Source organism: Emys orbicularis, chromosome 1 (genome assembly GCF_028017835.1).
Source record: "Emys orbicularis isolate rEmyOrb1 chromosome 1, rEmyOrb1.hap1, whole genome shotgun sequence".
Lineage (NCBI taxonomy): Eukaryota > Metazoa > Chordata > Testudines > Emydidae > Emys > Emys orbicularis.
Genome location: NC_088683.1, coordinates 361,363,094 through 361,386,689, shown reverse-complemented (window position 1 = coordinate 361,386,689; position 23,596 = coordinate 361,363,094). Strand labels below are relative to the sequence as shown.

Below are 23,596 nucleotides of genomic sequence, written 5' to 3'. Positions count from 1 at the left end.
GTGCTGTGTATATGCGGGGTAGCGTGGACGGTGGTAAGGTTGATATCTATATTGTCACCTTCTGGTCGTAGGGGTTTGGATTCCTAAGGACCGGAGGGTTGCCCTTGAGTCCTTCATTGAATAATAATAATAATAAAAATGAATGAAGTACGTCGTTCGTGGTGGAAGCAAAGAGTTTGTCACCGTCAAAGGGAAGATCTTCAATGGTACTCCGGACCTCTCGAGGAAAGGAAGAGGAGGAGAGCCATGAACCTCAGCGCATGACCACTGCTGTGGCGGTGGATCTTGCTGCAGTATTGGCTGCATCGAGGGCCACTTGAAGAGTGGTACGTGATATGATTTGTCCCTCGGAAACTAGAGCTGTGAATTGTTGTTTCTTTTGTTCTGGAATGTCATCAATAAAGTCCATGAATTTGTTATAGTTTCTGTGGTCATATTTTGCAAGAACTGCAGTATAATTAGCAATACGAAATTGTAGCGTTGAAGATGCATATACTTTATGACCAAAGAGGTCCAAGCGTTTACTTTCCTTGTTGGACGGGATGGAGCGGGAATACTGCTGTTTGGTCCTTTGGTTGGCTGTGTCTACTACCAACGAGTTTGGCACTGGATGGGTAAAAGGGAATTCAGAGCCCTTAGAAGGGATGAAGTACTTGTGGTCCGCTTGTTTACAGGTAGGTAGGCTTGTAGCTGGAGTCTGCCAGATGGACTTAGCAGGTTCTAAAAGGGCGACGTTGACTGGTAATGCAACCCTAGAGGAAGAAGAGGGCTGTAAGATGTCCGTTAACTCATGCTGTTGTTCAGGGACTTCCTCCAAGTTAATTCTCAACTCACTGGCAACTCTTTTAAAAAGGTCTTGAAATTTTGAGAAGTCATCTGAAGATGTTGGAGGAGGGGGAAGTAAGGCTTCTTCAGGCGTTACCTCCGGCTCTACTGGAATAGGAGAAGGATTTGATTGATCCTGCAAGTGTGACGGTGTTACCTGGTGTCTTGTGTCATTGGCAGGTTCGTCAGTTGGTGGTGCTAGGCAGGTGTTGCGCCTGGTTGAGGTGGAGTAGCGCGTGTGTTCCTGAGGATACGATGCCCATGGGGCCCAATATTGCCATGGTGGTGGGAAGGGCATAGGTGGTGCCATCCAGGGGTTCACACACCAGGGGGCAGGATCCTGAGAATAGGTTGAGGTAATTTTTCTATGACCTCTGTTGAAGTCTGAGGATGGGAGTCTTGATACAGTGAAAAATCCCCCTGTGGTCTGGCTTCCTCCTCACTGGAGGAATTCTGGGATGTATTAACAGGTGTGTTGTGAGCAAGACACGAGAAGTCATTCTTCCGCTCTACTCTGCTCTGGTTAGGCCTCAGCTGGAGTATTGTGTCCAGTTCTGGGCACCGCATTTCAAGAAAGATGTGGAGAAATTGGAGTGGGTCCAGAGAAGAGCAACAAGAATGATTAAAGGTCTTGAGAACATGACCGATGAAGGAAGGCTGAAAGAATTGGGTTTGTTTAGTTTGGAAAAGAGAAGACTGAGAGGGGACATGATAGCAGTTTTCAGGTATCTAAAAGGGTGTCATAAGGAGGAGGGAGAAAACTTGTTCACCTTAGCCTCTATGGATAGAACAAGAAGCAATGGGCTTAAACTGCAGCAAGGGAGGTTTAGGTTGGAGATTAGGAAAAAATTCCTGTCAGGGTGGTTAAACACTGGAATAAATTGCCTAGGGAGGTTGTGGAATCTCCATCTCTGGAGATATTTAAGAGTAGGTTAGATAAATGTCTATCAGGGATGGTCTAGACAGTATTTGGTCCTGCTGTGAGGGCAGGGGACTGGACTCGATGACCTCTCGAGGTCCCTTCCAGTCCTAGAATCTATGAATCTATGAAGGTTGTTCAGACACTGACTCAGCCATTGGAGAGAAGCAGGCATTCAGCAGGGGTGACTGCAGGATAGGTGACACGAGCAGATCTCTTGACTGAGTAAATTGCAGTGCTGAGGCTCCTGTGTGAGGTGAAGGCTGTGCAGGAGGAAGCTGCTGTGAGGAAAAATTCCTCTGCACTAGTGTTTTGAGCGTGGGCTCACTGCCAGTTAGCTCAGCGGGTGTCGGTGCTGGAGCCGGTGCCGGGAGATCAATATCAGCCTGCAGGGGGTCAGGCAGGTCGTGGTATGTCGGCACCGCGTCCGTCGCGGTGCCGAACGGTGCCAGAAGAGAGGCAGACAACTGGAAGCGTGAAGCCTCGGCACCGGAGCTTCGCGCCACCGCCACAGGCGGGTTTCGCGCGGTGCCGGAGGAGCCCAGCTCATCAAATGTGCTCAAGCGGGGAAGCACAAGAAGGGAAGCGGTAGATCTGCCCGGAGAAATCTTGTGTCGCAGGGTTTCCTTTATGGATGACAAAAAGTGCCCTCTTTTTGAAGTTTTCTTGTGCTTCTTTGAGGCGGGGCGGCTGTGGTGGGCAGCGGAGCCGGAATCAGCACCTGGGTCTGAAGCTGATCCCCAGGGCATTCCTTCCATGCCCTGGAGCTAAGTTTACTGCAGTGGGCACATCTTTGGGGGATGTGGGTCTCCCCCAAACATTTTATAAATTGTGAGTGGCCATCTGACAGAGGGATAGGCTCCTTACAGGTAGAGCAGCGCTTAAAGCCTGTGGAGCCAGGCATGTCCGAAGCGGCTAAGAGGAACGAATACATTTTTATTTTATTTTTTTTTTAAAAGAAAGAGAGAGAAATGGTAACTAACTACGACTAACAACGAACTAACTAACTAGAAGGGTAATTGTAACAAGAGGAAAGAAGTTCTTAACGAGTCTGCTGAGCTCCATCTCAGGCCGGGGACGGTAGAGAAGGAACTGAGGAGACCGGCTGCGCATGCGTACTATTAAGGTATACTCCGAGCGGGGGGCAGGCTCTGCGCATGCATGGCCGGTACGAGTACTGCTACAAAAATCTCCAAGCAAAACCGCAGGGACACACCAACACCTGGAGTGGAGCACCCACAGGGACATCTCTCGAAGAAGAAATTTGCTGTAGTGATACACATAAATATTGCATTTCACTGGAATTTGAGGGCAAGTTAAGTCTTCCTGTTTCTCATTGTCAGTCATTGCAAAAGGATTTGAAATAACTATGTTAATCTCTTCCTGATTCCTCACATTAATTTTGGAGTATAAGCTAAGATACTACCTACAGTTAATAGCCTTAAAGTTAGCATGGGATAGATTCAGTCTTACTGAGGAGAGTGTTGTTAGATGTTTGGCTTTGTGCGTGTTCTCATGTGTGTTTTACCATGTGCTGTCCCAGCTCTGCGCAGACAGCTGGCACAGCAAACCTCAAGCGAACCACCCAATAAATCCACAGACTTGGCTTGTAGCGAAGGCATTTGTTAAGTTTATTGCCGACGAAGCACGGTGCTAATGCCCCAGTTCAATGGTTACAGGTACACTAACACATGTATGCTTGTGACAATGGACAGGCTCAGGTAGTGGCAGGACTTTCCACTATCTCCTAGGCCAGACAAAGACACTCCCGCTGAGATACATCTTTATACACCAATACAAACAAGTTACGTATCACCCTTGATATATCAGGGTGCCACCCATTGCCTTGTACCTGTAGGTTAGATCAAAACATCTATATTTATTATGCTGTCATCCTGACCTTATCCTTAAGATGGGTCAGCATGTTCCTGTTATCTTTGGGGAATGTGTTTTTCGGGGTGTTCTCGTACCACCCTTCTGGAATGTGCTTGCGTAAGTGTTTTGTGCTAGCACCTCTTAGGAATATGTGTTTTTATAATATCAACCCTATGCTTGCCAAATTCTGTGAGCAGGGCCTGCCTCTTACTCACAACTTAACTTTGCTTCATATCAGCAAGGTTTTAACTACTTTAGGCCTCAGGCCTCATATCAGGCCTCTGATATATGGGCTTATGTTTCAGGCGCTCTTCCTACTACAGAGAGCAAGTTTTTTTCTGAGGTTTTCCCATTCTGCTAATATTCTGGAGCCTTTCAGTCTCTTCACTAAGTAAGTGACAGAACAAGGGCTGTTTGTAATAGGACTGCCATAAAATACAGGGTTTGTAAAGTTTCAGAGTAGCAGCCGTGTTAGTCTGTATCCTCAAAAATAACAGGAGTACTTGTGGCACCTTAGAGACTAACAAATTTATTAGAGCATAAGCTTTCGTGGGCTACAACCCACTTCTTCGGATGCATATAGAGTGAAACATATATTGAGGAGATATATATACACACATACAGAGAGCATGAACAGGTGGGAGTTGTCTTACCAAGTCTTTGACAGACCTGCGGGTGGCTATCTTAAAACAGAAAAACTTCAAAAACAGACTCCAAGGAGAGACTGCTGAGCTGGAATTGATATGCAAACTAGACACAATCAACTCAGGGCTAAATAGGGATTGGGAATGGCTGAGCCATTACAAACATTGAATCTATCTCCCCTTGTAAGTATTCTCACACTTGCTTCTTATCAAACTGTCTGTACTGGGCTATCTTGATTATCACTTCAAAAGTTTTTTTTTTTTTTTTCTCCTCTCTTACTTAATTGGCCTCTCAGACTTGGTAAGACAACTCCCACCTGTTCATGCTCTCTGTATGTGTGTATATATATCTCCTCAATATATGTTTCACTCTATATGCATCCGAAGAAGTGGGTTGTAGCCCACGAAAGCTTATGCTCTAATAAATTTGTTAGTCTCTAAGGTGCCACAAGTACTCCTGTTATTTTTGAGGGTTTGTAAACATTCCTATGAAGTTCATCTAGAAATTCCAAAGTTCACAGGCCTCAAGTTCTATCATTTTCTTGTTGAAGAAGGGATGAAAATTGTTGGGAGAGAAAACAAGAGACAATATAGAAGAGGAGACATGGTTGTATGTGGATGAGAAGCCTACTCAGAAGAAATAAAATTAATCAAGAATTTTGCACCATTCATCTAAGGAGCTCAAAGGACTTTAGTTAACAGAGATTTGCAAGTCCCACACCCCTTTGTGAGCAATATGGGTAGTACTGTATCCATCAGTAAACCAAGGAATCCCAGGTAACAATGATGGTCGAAAATGTTTTATCATCATCTTCTGCTGGCCTGGATATTATGACCTTTGCTGTCAGATGGACACCTCGCCTCAGTTTTTGGCTGAGCAAAATGAAGTGGCCCTAAACACAACTACACAGTATTTCTCTTCCTTCCTCTCTCTGTGTGTGCAGCCTCTCCAAAGTCCGCTCCATAGTTGTTGTTGGGGGAGGAAGAAACAAGAAACAAGCTGTCTGTCCCTCCCTTCCATCCCAGGGGAGAAAAAGATCCTTGGGGTGGGGGTGGGGAGAAGAGGCGACACACACAGAGCCCCTGTCACAGGGGTTGGGGGCTGGGAAGGCAGAGCATAGAGGGTAATACAGAGCCCCTGGTATGAGGGAAGGGGCAGGGAGGTTGCAGCAACTTCCTGAAATAAAGGTGGATTGGAAGGTGGCACAAGGAGCTTATAGGGAGAAATGGAAGATGTGAACTGGTGGATTCTCACCTGGACCAGGGAGTTTGGCAGATAATCATTAATGTACTTATACTTAAAAAGGCGTATATGAGTATTTAGTGTTTTCCCACATCAGTGTTTTTCTCTTCTCCTGACCGTTTCTGGAGCTGTTTTCCCCTACGTACTTGTAGGAATATAGACCTTGTAAATTATGATTTTAAATTGAGTTTGGATGTTAGTGCAAGTGATAAGCCCAAAACATGTGACCAAAAAGAATGAGAAGTGGAGAGGGTGAAATGAGAAGAAAGGATGTTTGTGTTAAATTTATACTGATCCTTGAAATACCAGCATTATCTTCTGTAAGGTTTGGGTTCAGATGCAGTAAATAATTCTTTAAAAATAAAGAAAACATGGTTAATTGGGTACCAGGTGCAGTAAATAATTGATTGTATACGCTTCCTTAAGTTCTTAAGTACGCAGTTCTTATTATAAAGAACTGCTTAATCCAGTAGCTAGGGAGAAATACAGTAAAATAAGAAAAGAAGAAAACCTGGAAGAGAGGGGGGGGTCCAACCATTAATCTTGTCTCAACCAGTCCAGAGGACAGGGTTCAGCCATAAACTGACTCATCAGGCTTTAGCTAAGGTCTGATAACCAGCAATGACATCACTTGCTTATTATAATGTTATAAAAGGCAAAATGTTAGGGGTTCCTTTGTCACGTTTTTTTCTTATTCCTCTGCAGTCATGCCAATGTGGAAGCAGAGAAAGAACTGACAGGAAGGGGATGCAATGTATGACAGTTCGTTAGCAAGAGTCAGGCTAACTGTAACCCTAATAACGCGAGATTTGTAGAAGCGAGGAATGTGTGAGGCAAGTGGGAAAGAACTGTGTGAGAAGTTGTTGCGACCTTGTGTAGATAATGTGTAGATAATATGGAATGTAGACTAAGAGTCTACATTAGTGAGCAAAACAAGATATCAGAATGACCTATGTATAAACAAAATGCAGCTGTTGCTCATTATTGTCTGTAACAAAAGGTATAAATGCTTGCTGTAATTGTTTACCTGTTGAGAGACCTGTTTAGCTCTCTCCCTCTACGCAATTGCTTGAGAAAATAAAGTATCTGACTTGCTGTACCCAAACAAAAAGTGAGAACTCTGTTATTCTCCGACACCAAGATAGAAAGGTTTATCCCAAGCCTGATCCTATTGTTCATATTTGTGCAATGCTTATAATTGTATTGTCAATAAAATATAATATACTGGTATTTGTATTTTGAATATAATCAACACCAAGAGGCCTTTCGACTAATAAAGGAATACTTGTGTACAAGCTAAGTCATGGTAAACCTTAGTAAATGTACTAGGAAAATTATTTCCAACAGTACTGCTTCAGCATTCCAGTCTTTTAGAGTGTCACCACACCTTTCTCTCCCTCCTTGGAATGATCTGGGTCTTACTTATATAGGTCCAGAACCCTCCCCTCCCCATTAGCCTCTGAGGGGACTACTTAATTGGAGTCAGTTACTTGTGTTTTTTTCCCCACTCCCCCTATGTGGCAGTTCACTCTCTAACAGAGGGATGCAAGACTGTGCAAGCAGTGAACTCGGCCTACAGAAGCAATGAAGTGTGGAACCCTCTAAATCCTATCCGTGTTAGCGCCAAGATGCATTAGTGTAAAGTACTCCACATAGGGCTATTCTTGAAGACCCCAGGAAACCTTTATCTTGTGCTATGAGACTGTAACACCCAAGTTTCTTGTTCTGCACTGACTTCCCAGCTGACTTCTATATGTAAGTGCAACATATAGAAATAATTTTTTAGCAATAAAATCCAAAATGGCATGAGATCTGGCTATTTTGCAGATCTGACTGTATCATGTGTCATATGGGGCTTTTCATCAAATGATGTACAGTTGATAAGATACTGCCTTCAAAATACTTTAATTACTGCTTTTCAAGATCTGACTAAAATAATCTTAAGTCTAATGTGAAGCATCACTGCTAAGAGACTACGTTCAGTGTTCTACGTATTATACTCTGAAATTCTGAGGATGTTAAAATCTTTACTACTTACCCCTCTGTTACTGCATTTTGTGTAATTACAATCGTAATCCAGAATTGTTATATTGACACATGTCCTGTTTATACATATCTGTAAAAGTTCACAAATAAATATACATTAGATAATAGAATGGCATTAGGAAAGCCTGTATTCTGACTGGTTATTCAATGTGGAAACCACACTACAGATCAAAAAGAAAGGTTAATGCTAAATAACTTTTTTTACAGAGTTTCTTAGCACAGCGTGATCTTGGCACCATAATCAAAACCCTCTAGAAAATAGGAAGCATTAAGGTCATGCATGTGCTCATTTGCAGAACAGAGTTACTTCCACTTCTTCAGAATCCATATCAGAGACACTGAAGAAGTGGAAAGGGTGAAACTATGTGGACAATCTACTCAAAGAGTCAGTCTCTGGCAAATAGCATTTCTCATTTAAGTATTCTTAGTGTAAAGCCTTGCACTATTGCTTTCTTGAAACAGGCATCAGCTACCAAGTTAAGAGAGTAATGCTGGATGAATGTATGAATTGAGTTTTAAGGAGCAGCCATACATGGTAACAGCTAAAAGTCATCTATAGCCTCTAGACTACTGCAACATACTTTTTTCTAGCATCTCCCCATTGCTTTCCATCAATTCAAAATTATCATCCTAGCTCAATTTTCTGACCATGTAACCCTCCTCCTCCTTTGTATTCCTTTACTGTCTCACCTTTTATTCATTGCATTGCATTTAAAATTCCTTACCTTCACCTGTTACCTGGTCAGATTTAATCATTTTTGGCCAGTATTTTCAGCATTACTTGGTAGAAAACTAGTCTGTTATTTTATATCCTCTGCCTTTTGAAGGATTAAGGAAAATTATTGCTGGGGAGATTCCCAATGAGCAGCTGCACAAAAGAGAGTCTCTAGAGTATCAAATGGACATTTAGGATTATGATTTGTGCTTTATAAATAGGACCCTACCAAATTCATGGTCCACTTTAGTCAATTTCATGGTCATAAGATTTTTAAAATAGTAAATTTCATGATTTCAGCGATTTAAAACTGAAATTTCATGTTTTTGTAATTATAGGGGTCCTGACCCAAAAAAAGGAGTTATGGGGGGGAGGGGGTTCCGCAAGGTTATTGTAGTTATGGTTGTTGTACTGCTATCCTTACTTCTGTGCTGCTGCAGGTGGCGGCGCTGCCTTCAGAGCTGGATGGCCAGAGAGTAGTGGCTGCTGGCTGTGAGCCCATCTCTAAAGGCAGAGTTGCTGCCAGCAGCAGTGCAGAAGTAAAGATGGCCTCATATGGTATTGACACTCTTACAACTACAACTTCCTCTTGGATCAGGTCCCCCAGTTTGAGAAACTCTGGTCTCTCCCATGAAATTGGTATAGTATAGGGTAAAAGCACACAAAAGACCAGATTTCACAGGGGAGACCAGATTTCATGGTCCGTGACGCATTTTTCATGGCTGTTAATTTGGTAGGGCCCTATTTACAAATCGATCCATGGTTAAAGATCATATGGGGAGGTGAGAGCAAAGAGCTGAGTAACAACTGGGTCAGATGGGGCATCAACCTGAAATTCCTAGGATGATGGTGGTAAACTGAGCTGAGAGGGAAAAGGGTGGATCCGGCATCAAAATACAGATTCTATTTGATGCTATTGGGGAGAAAAGTTACCAGTTCAGAAGTTAAAGGTGCTGTGCAGAAGGAGAGGTCACTCGCTTTGTGCAGTAACTGCAGTTTTTCAAGAGCTGCATCTCTATGGGTACTCCATGTCAGTTGTGCACGCATCCATGCGCCTCTGATTGGACATATTCGGTAGCAGTAACCATTTGGCCCACTCATGTGCTCCAGACTTCCTCATGCCCTGTACTGAGGATATATAGAGCTGTGCTAGTGAATTTCCCTCAGTTCCTTCTCTACCATGAAGTCCAACAAGATGAAACTCTGAAGCAAAGGGGAAGGAAGGAGGATAACGGAGCACCCATAGGGAAACATATCTGAAAGAACTGCAGTTACTGCACAAGGTAGTAACCTCTCCTTTCAGTAGTGTCCCTGAGGATGCTTGAATTTACAGATTCCTGAGCACTATCCCTGGAAAGAGCTTTGGATTGGAGTCCAACACTGAAGACACAACTTGATTGTCAACCACCATATGGGATCTGACTGCATGAGCCAAGGTTTAGTGTTGGCTGCTGCCCTACAAATTTCAGCCACTAGAGCATCATTCAAGAGCGCTCTAGAAGTAGACTGGAATCTTGCAGAATGGGCTAACACCTCAGAAGAGATCCACCTTGAGAGTCTTTGAATGGAGACTGTGGATTCCCTGAATCTGTCTGTAAATGAAACAGTCTGGGAGACTTTCAAAAGGGTTGTTTTGTTCAGACAGAAGGCTAATGCCCTTCTGACATCCAATAATTTCCTCCCTGGTCTGGTGTGGTTTCAGGAAGGAGACTGGAAGCTGAATAATCTAATTAATATGGAATTCAGACGATAATTTTGGGAGAAACTTGGGATATGGTTGTAATGAAACTTTCTTCCTGAAGAATACTGTACTGGGAGGAACTGCAATTAGAGCCCCCCAGTGACAGTGTTCCCTCTCTGCTCGTGGCACCTCCTGTTCGTCGCTCTGGAGATTAGCTCAGTCTCTCAGCTGCATCCTCCTCAGCAGTCTCTCTGCCCGTCTTCTCTCCACATGTGTCCTCTCTCGCTCTCGGTGCTGCCGCTTCAGGTCCGTGGCTTGGTACTCCATCCAGGTTACTAAGTCCCTCCCTTTCTGGGGAAAATCACAGTCTTTACGGACAAGCTGTCTGGCAGGCGTCTCCAGTGCCCTGAACCACTACCCAGTGTCTGGTATGGGTACCCAAGCCCACCCTCTATGCTGGGTTCCATCACAGGGACCCTATTACATGCAGCCTAGGCCTGTACTGCCTGTGACCTTACTGCTGTTTCCCTGAGCTTTTTCCTACCTAACTGGCTCCCCCTCTGGGTTCATCTTCTCTACTCTCGCCTCTCAGGAAGTCTGTGCAGCTTGCCATCCTGCAGCCACAAACACTCCTTCCCTCTTTTCAGGGAGTGATTGCCCTTCCCTAGCTGCCATGCTCCTCTCTAGCCAGCTACTTGGCTTTCTAGAAGCCTGTCCTGTCCTGTCCAAGGGAGCCTGTTCCTCATCAATTAACTCTCTTGCTTGTAGCCTAATTAGTAGCATAGGCCCACCTGGGCCCACCCAGCGCTTGCTTGGCCATCATGGGGTGGATGTCCCATAACACCCTTAGTTCCCCGACTCTTCATGCAGAAGTGATACCGTCCTGAAAGTCATTTTCATGGCCAGGTGAAGATGGGGACAGGTGGCAAGTGTCTCAAAGGGGGATTCCATGTAACAAATAAGGACCAAGTTTAGATCACATACAAGGGTGGGCTCTCTAATCAGTGGAAAAAGGTTCATCAGCATCTTAATGAATCTTGCTGTTGTGGGGTGAGCAAACACTGAAAATCCCTCAACAGAGGAATGAAAGGCAACTATTGCCACCAAGTGATCCTTGACAGAACTCATGGAGAGTCCTGACTTTTTCAATTCTAAATGGTAGTCAAGAACAGCATAGAGGAAATTGTGAACACGTGAAAACTGTCACCAGATAAACCAGTGCTGAATTCTGAAGATAAGTGTTTTGGGTAGACAACTTCATACGGTTTAACAGTACCTGTTTTACCTCTGCAGAACAGGAAGTCTCTATCTCCGAGAACCATTCAGTAACCAAGTTCTGAGATGAAGAATTCCCAGAATGGGATGAAAAAGTCCGACTGGAGTCCTAAAACAACAGGTGGGGAATGGCCAGAAGACAACACCAGAAAAGAGGCAAGGTGAATCAGGTAAGGGTACCAGACTTGTCTTAGACACACTGGGACAACTAAAATGATGGCCCTGACATCGTCATGTTTGACTTTGTTCAATACTCTCAAGATCAACAGTATTGGAGGAGTTCCATAGAGAAACCCCTTCATCCAAGGAATGAGGAACGCATCCCCCAAGGAGTGAGGACCCAGCCCTCCTCTCAAGAAGAATATATTGCACTTCCTGTTGGTGGCTGTGGCAAAAAGGTCCACCTTTAGAAACCCTATCGTCAGAAAAATGTGACTGAGGTTCTGTAAATCCAGCTCCCATTTGAAATTATGGAATAAGTGCCTGCTGAGATTGTTGTTCCTGGTGTCTTCTGAGTCAAAACAAAACAAAAACCCCAAAAATAAAAAAGTTGCAGGAGTAAAAAGAATGCATGCAGAAGTCCAGCTGCAGAGTTGGGGCTATCCAGTTGATTGCACTGAAAACAGCATGTAGGATTACCTTGTGGGCAGGTAGCATGTGTGTGTGCATCCGGTGCAAAGAGCTCATGGCCCTCAGAGACTGAGTATGAGCTCTTGAAACCAGAGTGGCTGAACTGGAGGAGTAAAGGGAGACAGAAGTACACAAATGAGACTTTCTAGGACACTGTAGAGTGATCCCAGCTCCAGTCTGACAGCCTTTGTGCTGCTGAGGAGGATGAAAGTCTTGGGGAAGGAGAACATCAAACTGGAGCAGAGGGAAATGATCCCGTAGTTGGGACCCTCTTTTTAGATCATGGTATCCTCTAGCACTGAGGATACCTCTCGGGAGGGAATCTCAGTTATTTAGGAAGAGACAGGTAATAATAATGGGGGATTCAATCATTAGAAACATAGATAGTTGGCTTTGTGATGACTGGGAGAACCATATGGTGAAATGCCTGCTGGTTGTGAAGGCTGTGGATTTCTTGAGACATCTAGACAGACTTATGTATAGTGCTGGGGTAGAGCTGGTGGTCGTGGTTCATGTAGGTATTAATAACATACAGAAAGGAGGAAAGAGGGTCTGGAGGCCAAATTTAGGATGCTAGGTAAGAGATTGAAGTCCAGGACCTCCATGGTAGCATTCTCTGAAATGCTTCCAGTTCCACATGCAGGGTCAGTTAGACAGGCAGAATGGAAGGATGTCAATACATGGATGAGATGATGGTATAGGGAGCAGGGATTTAGGTTTATTAGGAACTAGGGAATCTTTGGGGAAAGTAGGAGCCTATCCAGAAAAGATGGGCTCCACCTAACCCAAAACTGATCCGAATTGCTGGCATTTAAAATGATCAAGGTTGTAGAGGAACTTTTAAACTAGGGGCTGGGGGAAAAGCCGACAGGTTCGGAGGAGCACACAGTACAGACAAAGACATCCCATAATTGAGAATCTATTAAGGGGGATTCTCTACATCCTAGTAAAGAGGAGAGGATGGATGTTGATAAAGTACAGATAGGTGTAGTAGGAAGAGAGTCTGAGACATAAGCCCTTATATTAGAGGCCTGGTATGAAGCAGGACCTGCTCACAGAATCTGGCAAGAACAGGGCTGATATTGCAGAAATACGCATTCCTAAGAAGTGCTAGTCACAGTGTAATTACGCAAACACATCCCAATATCAAGTGGTACCAGAACATCCCTATATGAAGGATGGTACAAAAACACTCCCCAAGTATAACAGGAACATACTGACTCCTCCTAAAAGAGAAAGTCAGGATGACAGTATGGAATAGAGATGTTTTGATCAAACCAACATGTAAAAGGTAATGAGTGATAACTAGCCACGTCAGGGGGCAGTAACTATGTCAGAGGGGGAGTATTAATTTGTTTGTATAGGGGTATAAAGATGTATCTCAGAGGGAGTATCTTTGTCTGGCCTAGGGAGGAATGGAAAGTCCTGCTGTTCACTGAGCTGGTCCATTGTTCCGGGCATATATATATTAGTGGTCCGGTAGAGTCTGTGGGATACTAGTACCATGCTTCATCAACAATAAACCTGGCCAGGTGCCTTTGTCCCTTAACAGATCTTGTGGTCATTGGGCAGTTCGCTCAAGTTGTGCTGTGGCAGCTGTCTGCACAGGGCTGGGGCAGCACACAGCACTCTGGGGAACATTGCTACTTACCTGTCTCCATTCTGAAAACTGACAATTTATTCTTACCCTGGTTTCCTGTCTTTTAACCAGCTACTAATCCATGAGAGATTTTTCCCTCTTACCCCATGACTCCTTACTTTGCTTAAGTGCCTTTGGTGAGGCACCTTGTCAAAGGCTACTGAAAGTCCAAATACAATATATCCACTGTATCCTTGTCCATATGTTTGTTGACCTCAAAGAATTCTAATAGATTGGTGAGGCATGATTTCCCTTTACAAAAGCCGTGTTGACTCTTCCCCCCAAAATTGTGTTCATCTCTGTGTCTGATCATTCTGTTCTTTACTATAGTTTCAACCAGTTTGCCTGGTACTGAAGTTAGGCTTACCGGCCTGTAATTGCCAGGATAGCCACTGGAGTATTTTTTTAAAATTGGTGTCACATTTAGCTATCATCCAGTCATCTCCCACATAAGCTGCTTTAAATGACATGTTACATAAATATGAAATTGCTGAAGTACTAAGTGTGTTAAGTTCCTTCAGAACTCCTGGGTTAATGCCATCTGGTCCTGATGACTTATTAGTGTTCATCAATTTTTTCCAAAACCTCCTCTATTGACACCTCAGTCCAGGACAGTTCCTCAGATTTGTCACCTAAAAAGAATGGTCAGGTGTGGGCCCCTCCCTCACATCCCCTGCAGTCTCAAAGGAAAGGTCTTCCACAGTATTTTGGTGCTCAGTGCAGGACAACTGCAATAGAAAAGGAACGAGCTGCAAAAGCAGCTGCATCTAAGGAAGCTTATAATGAAGTTCTTGCTATAAGAGCTAATCGTCAGCTATGATGGCCTAAAACTATTCAGGATGTTACACAGGAAGGTGCTCAATAAAGCTGTTTAACTCAGTATAGTTGATGTTGTTATTCTTCACCATCAAATTTTAGTGGTCCATGATCCTAAACTGCAGCGTCACGGATGAGTAAGTCTTACGGCCAAACAGGTTGAGGCATTTTTATTCCTGATCATATGGTGTTGGTTTAGTGTGGTATTGTCTGCCATGTTCATTGATGGCCTTGATAACTAAGGAGTTAGGTGAAGGGTGAGAAAATAAAAGTTCAGATTTTTTGGCTGAAATGTAATGCTTTTTTTTTTGGAGCCTTTACATGTAGGTGGTACCGTTGCCAGGGTCTGCCAGATGGTCTTGGAGGGTTTTGGTAAAGCATCATTTACTGGGAAAGTCCCTCGAGGTGAGGCAGTCAAATGAAGAATGTCTAAAACTTATGCTTCAACTCTTGGACCTCCTTTAATGGTATCTGTGGCAAATCAGCAATTTGTTTCATCAGCTCTTGATTTCTGTCAAGATTTTGTCAGCCAGAAAAGGTGGGCGAGGTATTATGGCCTCATTTGGAGAAAAGATGTTATTTGTTTGTGGAGTGACTTTCTTGTTTGCTCTTGCCTCTTGCTCATCTCCTTCAGTTGAGCTTGTTGAGGAAGAAGAGATGGAGCAAGAGACCATCTCCCCCATGGTCACCACAAGAAAGACTTGGGGCTCTTGAAAACTGTTGTCAATAGGTGGCTCAAGGGTCCCAGCATGGCCACAGAGGGGATCCATAAGGCATAGGAGGTGGCAGCTAATGCTGCTTATACCAACAAGAAGGGTTGTCTTGTCTCTAGGTCCTCTCTTTCCATAATGGTGTCAGGGAGGTTGGTCCTATGTTGGCAGATAGGGGAACCTTGCACAGAAATTTGGGAATCGGAAGAGAGGGAATCTCAACATCATCTAGAGGAGGAGGTCTGCCTAGCTCGGGTAGTACTGGAGAAGCAGATGGTACTGTGGAAAGATCCAATCCCAGTGACCCTGTTGATCTCGGTACCAACAGGCATTTGACACCCATTAAGAGGGAGACTCCAGCTTGTCTGAGACAATCAAGTCTCTTGAATATTTAAACTTCTATGGTACCAGATGGATTTGCACAGAGAATGAGTGAGATTCATGATGGTGGAGCCTGCTTTGACAGATCCCGCCTGGTGGAAGTTGTCACTATAGAACAGATCAACTGCTTTGGAGGTAGCGAAGTATCGCGAGATGCCTGATTAGACTACGGCAGTACTGAAGGAGTCTGGGTCGCTTGTCTAGGTACCAAAAGTAGTACAGGAAGGTCTGTCAATACAGTCTTTCTGTAAGCAGAGCGTTTAGAGTCTCTGCTAGTATAGTTATGCTTAGGCGGTACCGAGGTATGCTTAGTACCATGGCTTTTTGAAGCGCTTGGAGTCTTAGAAGGGCTCCCAGTACCTTAGAAGCCTGGAACCTCAGCAGTACCCAGTCCAGGACATGAGATATCTGATGCGGTTGATTTCTGAAGAGACAGAGGCTTTTTTCAAATAGGGTCTTTATGAGGAGAACTAGAACTCCTCTTCTTAGGGGCCTTCCCAGTACCTTCTGATGTCTTTTGTCATGAAGGTCTGGGACAACGAGGTGTGGATGTTAATGGGGAACTACACTTGCTCATAAGAGATTGATGTATGGGGCTGGTATCTTAGCCTGGATCCAAGGTAGGGCAAAAGGAAGTGTTCCAACATAAGGAGCCTGAGCCTAATCTCCCTGTTTTTTTTCTAGCTGTGCTCTGAAAAGTTGAACAAATATTGCACTTTTGTGGGATGTCAATGTCCCACAGACAGAAAATGTACCAGGAATGCCCGCCACTGTCCAGGATAGATTCCCAGCAGGTGAGGCAGTGCTTGAATCCTGGAATATCCTGGTTACAATTTCCAAGTGGAAACTCGTCAGTAGGGAGGAGGGGAAGACAGGGGAGAAGGACTGGAAAAAATAACCCTCAAATGAAGTAAAAAAATAATTAGGATATATTACTTAGAATAGAAATAAATAACTACACTACACTAAACTAAACTCTAGAAGATGCTAAAGCTAAGCTTTGGACAACACTAGAAATGTGCTTGCTAGAAGCTCCATCTCAAGCCGAGATGGCTAAAAAGGAATTGAGATTGGTTTGCTCGCACAACTCTATAAACCCTCAGTATGGGGCATGATGTCTGCAACACATGTGTGGGCCAAACAAGTACTGGTACTGAAAAATCTCTGATCAAAGGCACATGGGGTGCACCTGAAGTGGAGGACCCACAGGGCCACTATCTGAAGAAAAAATTATGTTATTTTTAAATTTCCAGGGTCTTTTCCCATTTTTAAGGCAGACTTTAAAGCACTTTTAAAATACAGCTACAATGGATCTTGAAGGCTTCAGAAAATTCTCCTATGATGTCACCAATATTCAGACATGAATAAATTGATTTACTTACTTAACCTGAGAAAACGAGTACTATGCATCTAGGAGACTGGATTGTGCAGATAGTCTCAGGTATCAAAATAAAAATACAGTGACAGTGGACATATAAGAAGCTAATTAGATGGATAAACTTCTGTATACCCACCCAATGGAAGAATAACATGGTGCCTAGTCATCCCATCAGTTGTATCTTTACATGTGATGGAACAAATAGACCAGGGGGTGGGCAAACTTTTTGGGCCAAGGGCCACACTGGGATATGGAAATTGTATAGCGGGCCATGAATGCTCACAAAATTGGGGGTAGAGGTGCAGGAGGGGATGAGGACTCCGGCTGGGGGTACGGGCTCTGGGGTAGAGCCAGAAATGAGGAGTTCAGGGAGTGGGAGGGGGCTCCAGGTTGGGGTACGGGGGCGAGGGTTTGGGGGGGATGAGGGGTTTGGGGTACAGGAGGGGGCTCCAGGCTGAGACTGAGGGGTTCGGAGGGCAGTAGGGGGATCAGGGTTGGGATATGGGGAGGGGTGTGAGGGCTCTGGCTGGGGGTGCAGACTTTGGGGTACAAGAGAGGGCTCTGTGCTGGGATCGAGGGGTTCAGAGGGCAGAAGGGATATCAGGGCTGTGATAGGGGATTGGATAATGGGGGGGAGGCTAAGGGGTGCAGGCTCCAGGCGACACTTACCGCAAGCAGCTCCCTGAAGCATGTCCCCCTCTGGCTTTGAGGCACAGCCAGGCGGCTCTGCGCGCCGCCCTGTCCGCAGGCACCACCCCTACAGCTCCCGTTGGCCAGGAACTGTGACCAATGGGAGCTGCGGGGGTGGCGCCTGTGGACGAGGCGGTGCGCAAAGCCACCTGGCGACACCTCCGTGTTCTACAGAGGAGCTGGGGGCGGGAGGGTTTGAGCCGGAGGGGGGTCATGCTGGCTGCTTCCTGGGAGCTGTGTGGAGCGGGGCAAGCCCCCGACCCCGCTCCCCGGCTGGAGTGCCAGAGCAGGGCAAATCCCAACCCTGCTCACCGGCGGGAGCTGAGGGCCGGATTAAATGGTTTGATGGGCCGGATGTGGCCCGCGGGCTGTAGTTTGCCCACTCCTGAAATAGACCCTAAATTGGGGGAGGGATAGCTCAGTGGTTTGAGTATTAGCCTGCTAAACCCAGGGTTATGAGTTCAATCCTTGAGGGGGCCACTTAGGGACCTGGGCAAAATCAGTACTTAGTCCTGCTAATGAAAGCAGGGGGCTGGACTCAATGACCTTGCAGGGTCCCTTCCAGCTCTATGAGATAGGCATGTTTTAACCACTATTTTAACACTTGAGGATTTTGTATCTAGATTTGTAGTTCAAACCCAGATAGATACCCAGGCAGAGAAGGCTTAATTCAAGTCTAACTATACTCAGAGTATGTTGCAAGATCAACTTTTTTGGGAAAACATTCTTCCTGAAGAGTATTGTCTTTTTAGTCATGCTTTAGCATATACTGAGCAAATGAAGATGGATTTAGATAGCTTAGCAACTTCAGGAGGGAAGAAGACATCTAGGGACAGATTTTTAAAAGTATTTAGGCCCTGAGGTGGAATTGTCAAAAGCGCAGAGAACCTCAGGATTGTGACACTGACCCCTACTTACCATTTTTCCATCCACCACACAAAAGGGAATAGAACATCTGCTGATCCTTGTAAAGAGTTAAGCTGGTCTTCTTCAGCTGCTTCTGGGTGAGAACAGGCTGTGCTTATAGGTATCTCCAAGGTTTTTCAAGTAAGAGAAGGGAAGGAAACCTGGAGTGGGGAAGAGGAGTTCAAGGCCTTCCTCTCCATTTAACCTCTATTCCACTCCATTCACAAATCTAACTATACTTACTACAGTACCTTGTTATCACCACATGCGGTGCCATCTCCCACTGAGCCAACATCCACCGTGTCTCTCCCACTATTAAATTCTGTACCCCAACACAAGATATCATCAACTGGGGTTTGAACTATGGACCCAAGACTTTTCATCTGAGGTATTTTTTTAACATTAACACACTGCAGTCTTCCACACAAGACATCGCTGAAAGAAAAAAAATAAGAACAGTTGCTTAAAAATTTATACAAGATTTGAAGAACTCTGTGTGAGAGTTGAGGTATGTCTTACTATGGAAGAAGCAAAGTCTCTCCCATAAATCTTTTCCAACACCCATTCTCTGTGTGACTTGTTAATCCCAGTAATGTTCCAGCACAATTACTGATCATTCTGAACTGAACACAGCCATTCGTGGCAATCAGGAGCTCAATGTTGCAGCAGCAAGGTACAGAGGTGACAGCACAGCAATGTCAAAGGCTGCTTCTGCAGTACTCCTAGCCTGATGCCTAGGAATAAGGAATTGAGTTTGTGTCCTGAATTTGGATCCTATACTGTAAGTCTACTGTTCTACCACCAGCCCTCCTACCCTCTGTAAAGTGCTCTGGTATGTATGGATGAAAACTGGTAGTTTTCTCATTTCTATTGGAGTTCTCACTGGCTCTATCATGGTTGTCCTGTTTCAAATCTGAGGGATCAATTTAGTATGGTAGGAAACAATATAGTGCAGCGTGAAAAAGGCTAATATTCTGGGGTGTATTAACAAGAGAGTTGTATTTAAGACATGGGATTAATTCTTCCGCTTGACTTGGTGAAGCCTTGCCTAGAGTATGTGTCCAGTTTTGGGAGTCATACTTTAAAAAAAGATATTGACAAATTGAAGAGTCCCAAGGACAGCAATAAAAATGATAAAAGGTTTTTAAAAAGCTGACTTATGCGGATAAGTTAAAGTAACTGGGTATGTTTAGTGCTGAGAAGAGAAGAACAGCTTCCAACCAAGATACATACATTTGCAATAACTGCCAAAGATCATGGAAATCTCTGATTGACCTATTGAGTCACATGAGACATTGCAAACCATCTACATCAGAGGCTGCAATTCCCACTGTCTCTCACAGACTAAAAGATACCAACAAAATGAAAGAGAAGATTGGGGGTCGGGTAGGATGGGATGGGGTGGGAGCCCTGAAAGAAGTCTTCCAAAATGTTAAGGGCTGCTATAAATAGGACAGTGATCCACCTCTGAAGGTAGGACAAGAAGTAATGGGCTTACTCTGCAGCAAGGGAGATTAAGGTTAGCTATTACAAAAAACATTCATACTATAAGGACAGTTAAGCACTGGAACAAGCTTCCAAGGAAGGTTGTAGATTCCCTGTCATTGAAGGCCTTTAATAACAAGTTACACAAACACCTTTCAGGGATGGTCTAGGTTTACTTGGCCCTGCATCAACATGAGTGTGTGGACTAGATGACCTCTCAAGGTCCATTCCAGCCCTACATTTCTATAATTCTATGTGATCTTTTTGGACTAGGTGACCAGCTGGGGAATCAGAGGTTAATGGTGTGGTAAGAGGAAGCAGAAGGGGTGGAAGCAAGTTTTCAGGGAAGAAAGGAAGGGGTTTGAAGAGTCTTTCAAGAAATAGAGCCTACAGTCTTGGACAGCAGCCAACTTCTCCTGCAATCCTGACCCTGCTTGCTACAAACCAGCACTTCAGCCCTTTCTGCTCCTCATAGCTCAGAGAAGGTGCAGTGTAGTAGGTCACTCATCTTTACTGCTGGCAGGAAGTGGAGGACGACAGAGGTGGTGGTGGCAGCAGCACCATCTGCCTGGTCATTGTATTACCCATTGGTCATAACTCCCAAAGGAAAGACCTGCAGGAGCCAAACTCAGTCAGACCTACTGAAGAATCATGGTTAAGGCTATGTTTTAGTCATATACATGTCACGGGCAGTAAACAAAAATTCACGGCCCGTGACCTGTCCATGACTTTTACTATATACCCCTGACTAAAACTTGGGGTAGGGGTGGCTTGGGAGGGCGGCCCTGAGTGCACCGTGGGTGCTGGGGGAGGACGGCCCAGGGGGCACAGTGGATGCTGGGGAGGGGGTTGGCAGGGCTGGGGCAGGCTCCCTACCCAGCTCCTGGGAAGCGTCGACCCCAGCTCCTAGCTCAGGGGTGGGCAAACTTTTTGGCCCGAGGGCCACATCTGGCTGGGGAAATTGCATGCAGGGCCGGGGCAGGGGGTTGGGATGCGGGAGGGAGTGCAGTGTGTAAGAAGGAGCTCAGGGCAAGGGATTAGGGCAGAGGAGGGGTGCAGGGTGCATGAGGGGGCTCAGGGAAGCAGGTTGGGGTGCAGGAGGGGTGCGGCAGGGAGCTCAGGGCAGAGGGTTGGGATGCAGGAGAGGCGTGGGGTGTGGCAGGGGGCTCAGGGCAGGGGGTTGGGGTGCAGGAGAGGTGCAGAAAGGGGTTGGGATGCAGGCAGGGAGCTCAGGACAGGGAGTTGGGGTGCGGGGTGCAGGAGGGATTTGGGCTCTAGCCTGGCGCTACTTACCTGGAGCAGCTATGGGGTGGCAGCGGCACGCACAGGTGCCAGGGCAGGCTCCCTCTCTGTCTGCCCTGGCCCCGCGCTGCTCCCGGAAGTGGCTGGCACCACGTCCCTGCAGCCCCTGGGGGCGGGAGGGGGGAAAGAGGGCTCCACGCGCTGCACTTGCCTGTGGGTACCTCCCCCGAAGCTCCCATTGGCTGCGGTTCCCTGTTCCCAGCCAATGGGAGCTGCGGGGGGCAGTGCCTGCAGGCAAGGGCAGTGCACTGAGCCCTCTGCCCCGCCCCCACCAGGGGCCGCAGGGACATAGTGTTGGACATCCGGGAGCGGCGACACGGGGTGGCAATCCCGCGGGCTGGATCCAAAGCCCTGAGGGGCCGTATCCGGCCCGGGGGCCATAGTTTGCCCACCCCTGTGCTGCCTCCGCTCCGCCCCAAGCCACGGTTCTGCAGCTCCCATTAGCTGGGAACTGTGGCCAATGGGAGCTGCGGGTGCAGTGCCTGTGGGCAGAGGCAGCACGTGGAGCTAGGAGCTGAGGGAGGGGAGTTCATGTCACCCTTCTGGGGGCTCCCCCGGTAAGCACTGCCCCGCACCCCAGCCCCCCCCCCAAACTTCTGCTGCTGGGCGGCGTGGCGGCATGAGACTGCCCCAGAAGTGGCAGGTGCACCTGGCCCAGAGGCTGCCCAAGCTGCTCAGGTGGCCCCCGGGCCAGGCACACCAGCTGCTGCAGAAGTCATGGAGATCACGGAATCCGTGACTTCCATGACTGCTATGACAAACATAGAGCCTTAATCATGGTTGGTTCACACCATGCCCAAGACCTGGGTGAAGATTGGGAGAATCTCAGGCAAGGGGAATGTGCTCAGAGAGTGGTCTGTGGAAATACCTCAATATCAAAACAAAAATGGGTATTTATTAAATTATTCTTACAATATAAATTAATTACAAAGTTATTTGCAATTTTCCTGAATATTAAGATACATCTACATGTATGTTGTAGCCAGGATGCTTGGTGAATAGGACAATGCATGTTATGTTTTTAGTTAGTTATGTTATGAGATGTTCAAGCTAATCAAAGGAATTCCAAGAGGCTTCTGCTTTCTGTTATCTTGGGGATATGTCCCCAAATGTCCAGGGAGATCAGACCATATTTATTACTCCTAAGAGGGAATATACAAACTCAGTAAAGCTCCATTTTGAACTTTATTTTGCTTTAACTTTCTATGCCAATTTCTTTATACTAATTATTTGGATATAGATGTAAATATGGTTGTTGTGATGGGTGCTTTCTATAGAATATTTGATAGGAGATTTAATTCTAAAAATAGCAACTGGCAACACCATTTGGTCTAAAAGGCAACTAAATGAAAACAGTGTCTTATCAAGACCAGGGCACTTCTGCCTGGTATAAGATACCCGTTCAGTAGACATATAAATCCTTATCTCAAGAAAACAAACATTGTAAAGAAGATATTTTAGGAAAAACCTGGTCATGTAACACAATGTGAGGATGTTCTTTACTCAGGATATTTCACAGAGGAATGTAGGGATGTGTTCTCTAAGCATAAAGTGAACCCTTCCCTTCTCTTTTCGCAAAGAAAAGCCTTTAAGAAAAATGTATATAGTTGGAAATGTTATAAACCTTTTGTTTATTTCTTACATGTTGAAATGGCAAACATCTCTATGAAATGCATACTTGTAAATATGTTACCTAAATGCAAAGCTTCTAATATAATTTCCTAATATCATTGCTATGTCAAATGTTATATGTACCAGAATGGAATTTAGTACTATAAACTACTAAACTGATTAATAATACAAGAAGCTATTTAAAGTATAGAATATTTATATTGGTGAGGGATTACTTAATTATTTAACAGTACATAAGCAACTCCCTCACCCAACTCAGGAAGACAAAAAGAATCATCTCTCCAAAATTATTAAGAATCAACAATTTCTTTAATAACTATTTAAGCTACAAGCTCTCTTTAACATAAAGAACAGGAGAATTAGGACTTTTTGAGAACAGAATTTTATTTCCTGTTGAATTCTAATATAACTGAAGGAATATCTCAGAAAATAGACAGGATAAAAAGAAAATTAAAACTCTACAAGTTATCTGAGATTTTCCTGCCACAGAAGAATAAAGACAATTAGAAGCATATTAATTCTTCATTCATTGCATAGACATTAAGCAGACTGCATATTTACAAGCTGCAGGTGTCACTAAAACCAGCCCTCGAAGGCATGGAGCCAGTGAAAGGATGACAAGACTTAAAGAGGTGTATTTTCCTATAATTTCACGACAATAGGAAGAAGAGTATAAAAACTCTGCAATGAACACCCTCAGCCTCTGCTACAACACATAACACCCATCAATTCATCCTGTCTATCTCTACAAACAAAGTGCTACAGATACATAAGAAGAACAAAGAAGCTGTCACCAGAGAAAGC

At 45.1% G+C, this 23,596-nt stretch overlaps 1 protein-coding gene across 1 annotated transcript in view; it reads right to left on the bottom strand.

Moving 5' to 3' along the window:
- LOC135873349 (disintegrin and metalloproteinase domain-containing protein 21-like) overlaps nt 1–23,596 on the bottom strand; it is a 105,493-nt gene that overhangs the window by 5,766 nt on the left and 76,131 nt on the right. Inside the window, exons 4-5 of the mRNA XM_065397782.1 lie at nt 18,625–18,734; nt 7,545–7,622 (exon numbers count right to left, since the gene is read on the bottom strand). Coding sequence (XP_065253854.1) covers nt 7,545–7,622; nt 18,625–18,734 — 188 coding nt within the window. The remainder of the gene's footprint in view (nt 1–7,544; nt 7,623–18,624; nt 18,735–23,596) is intronic.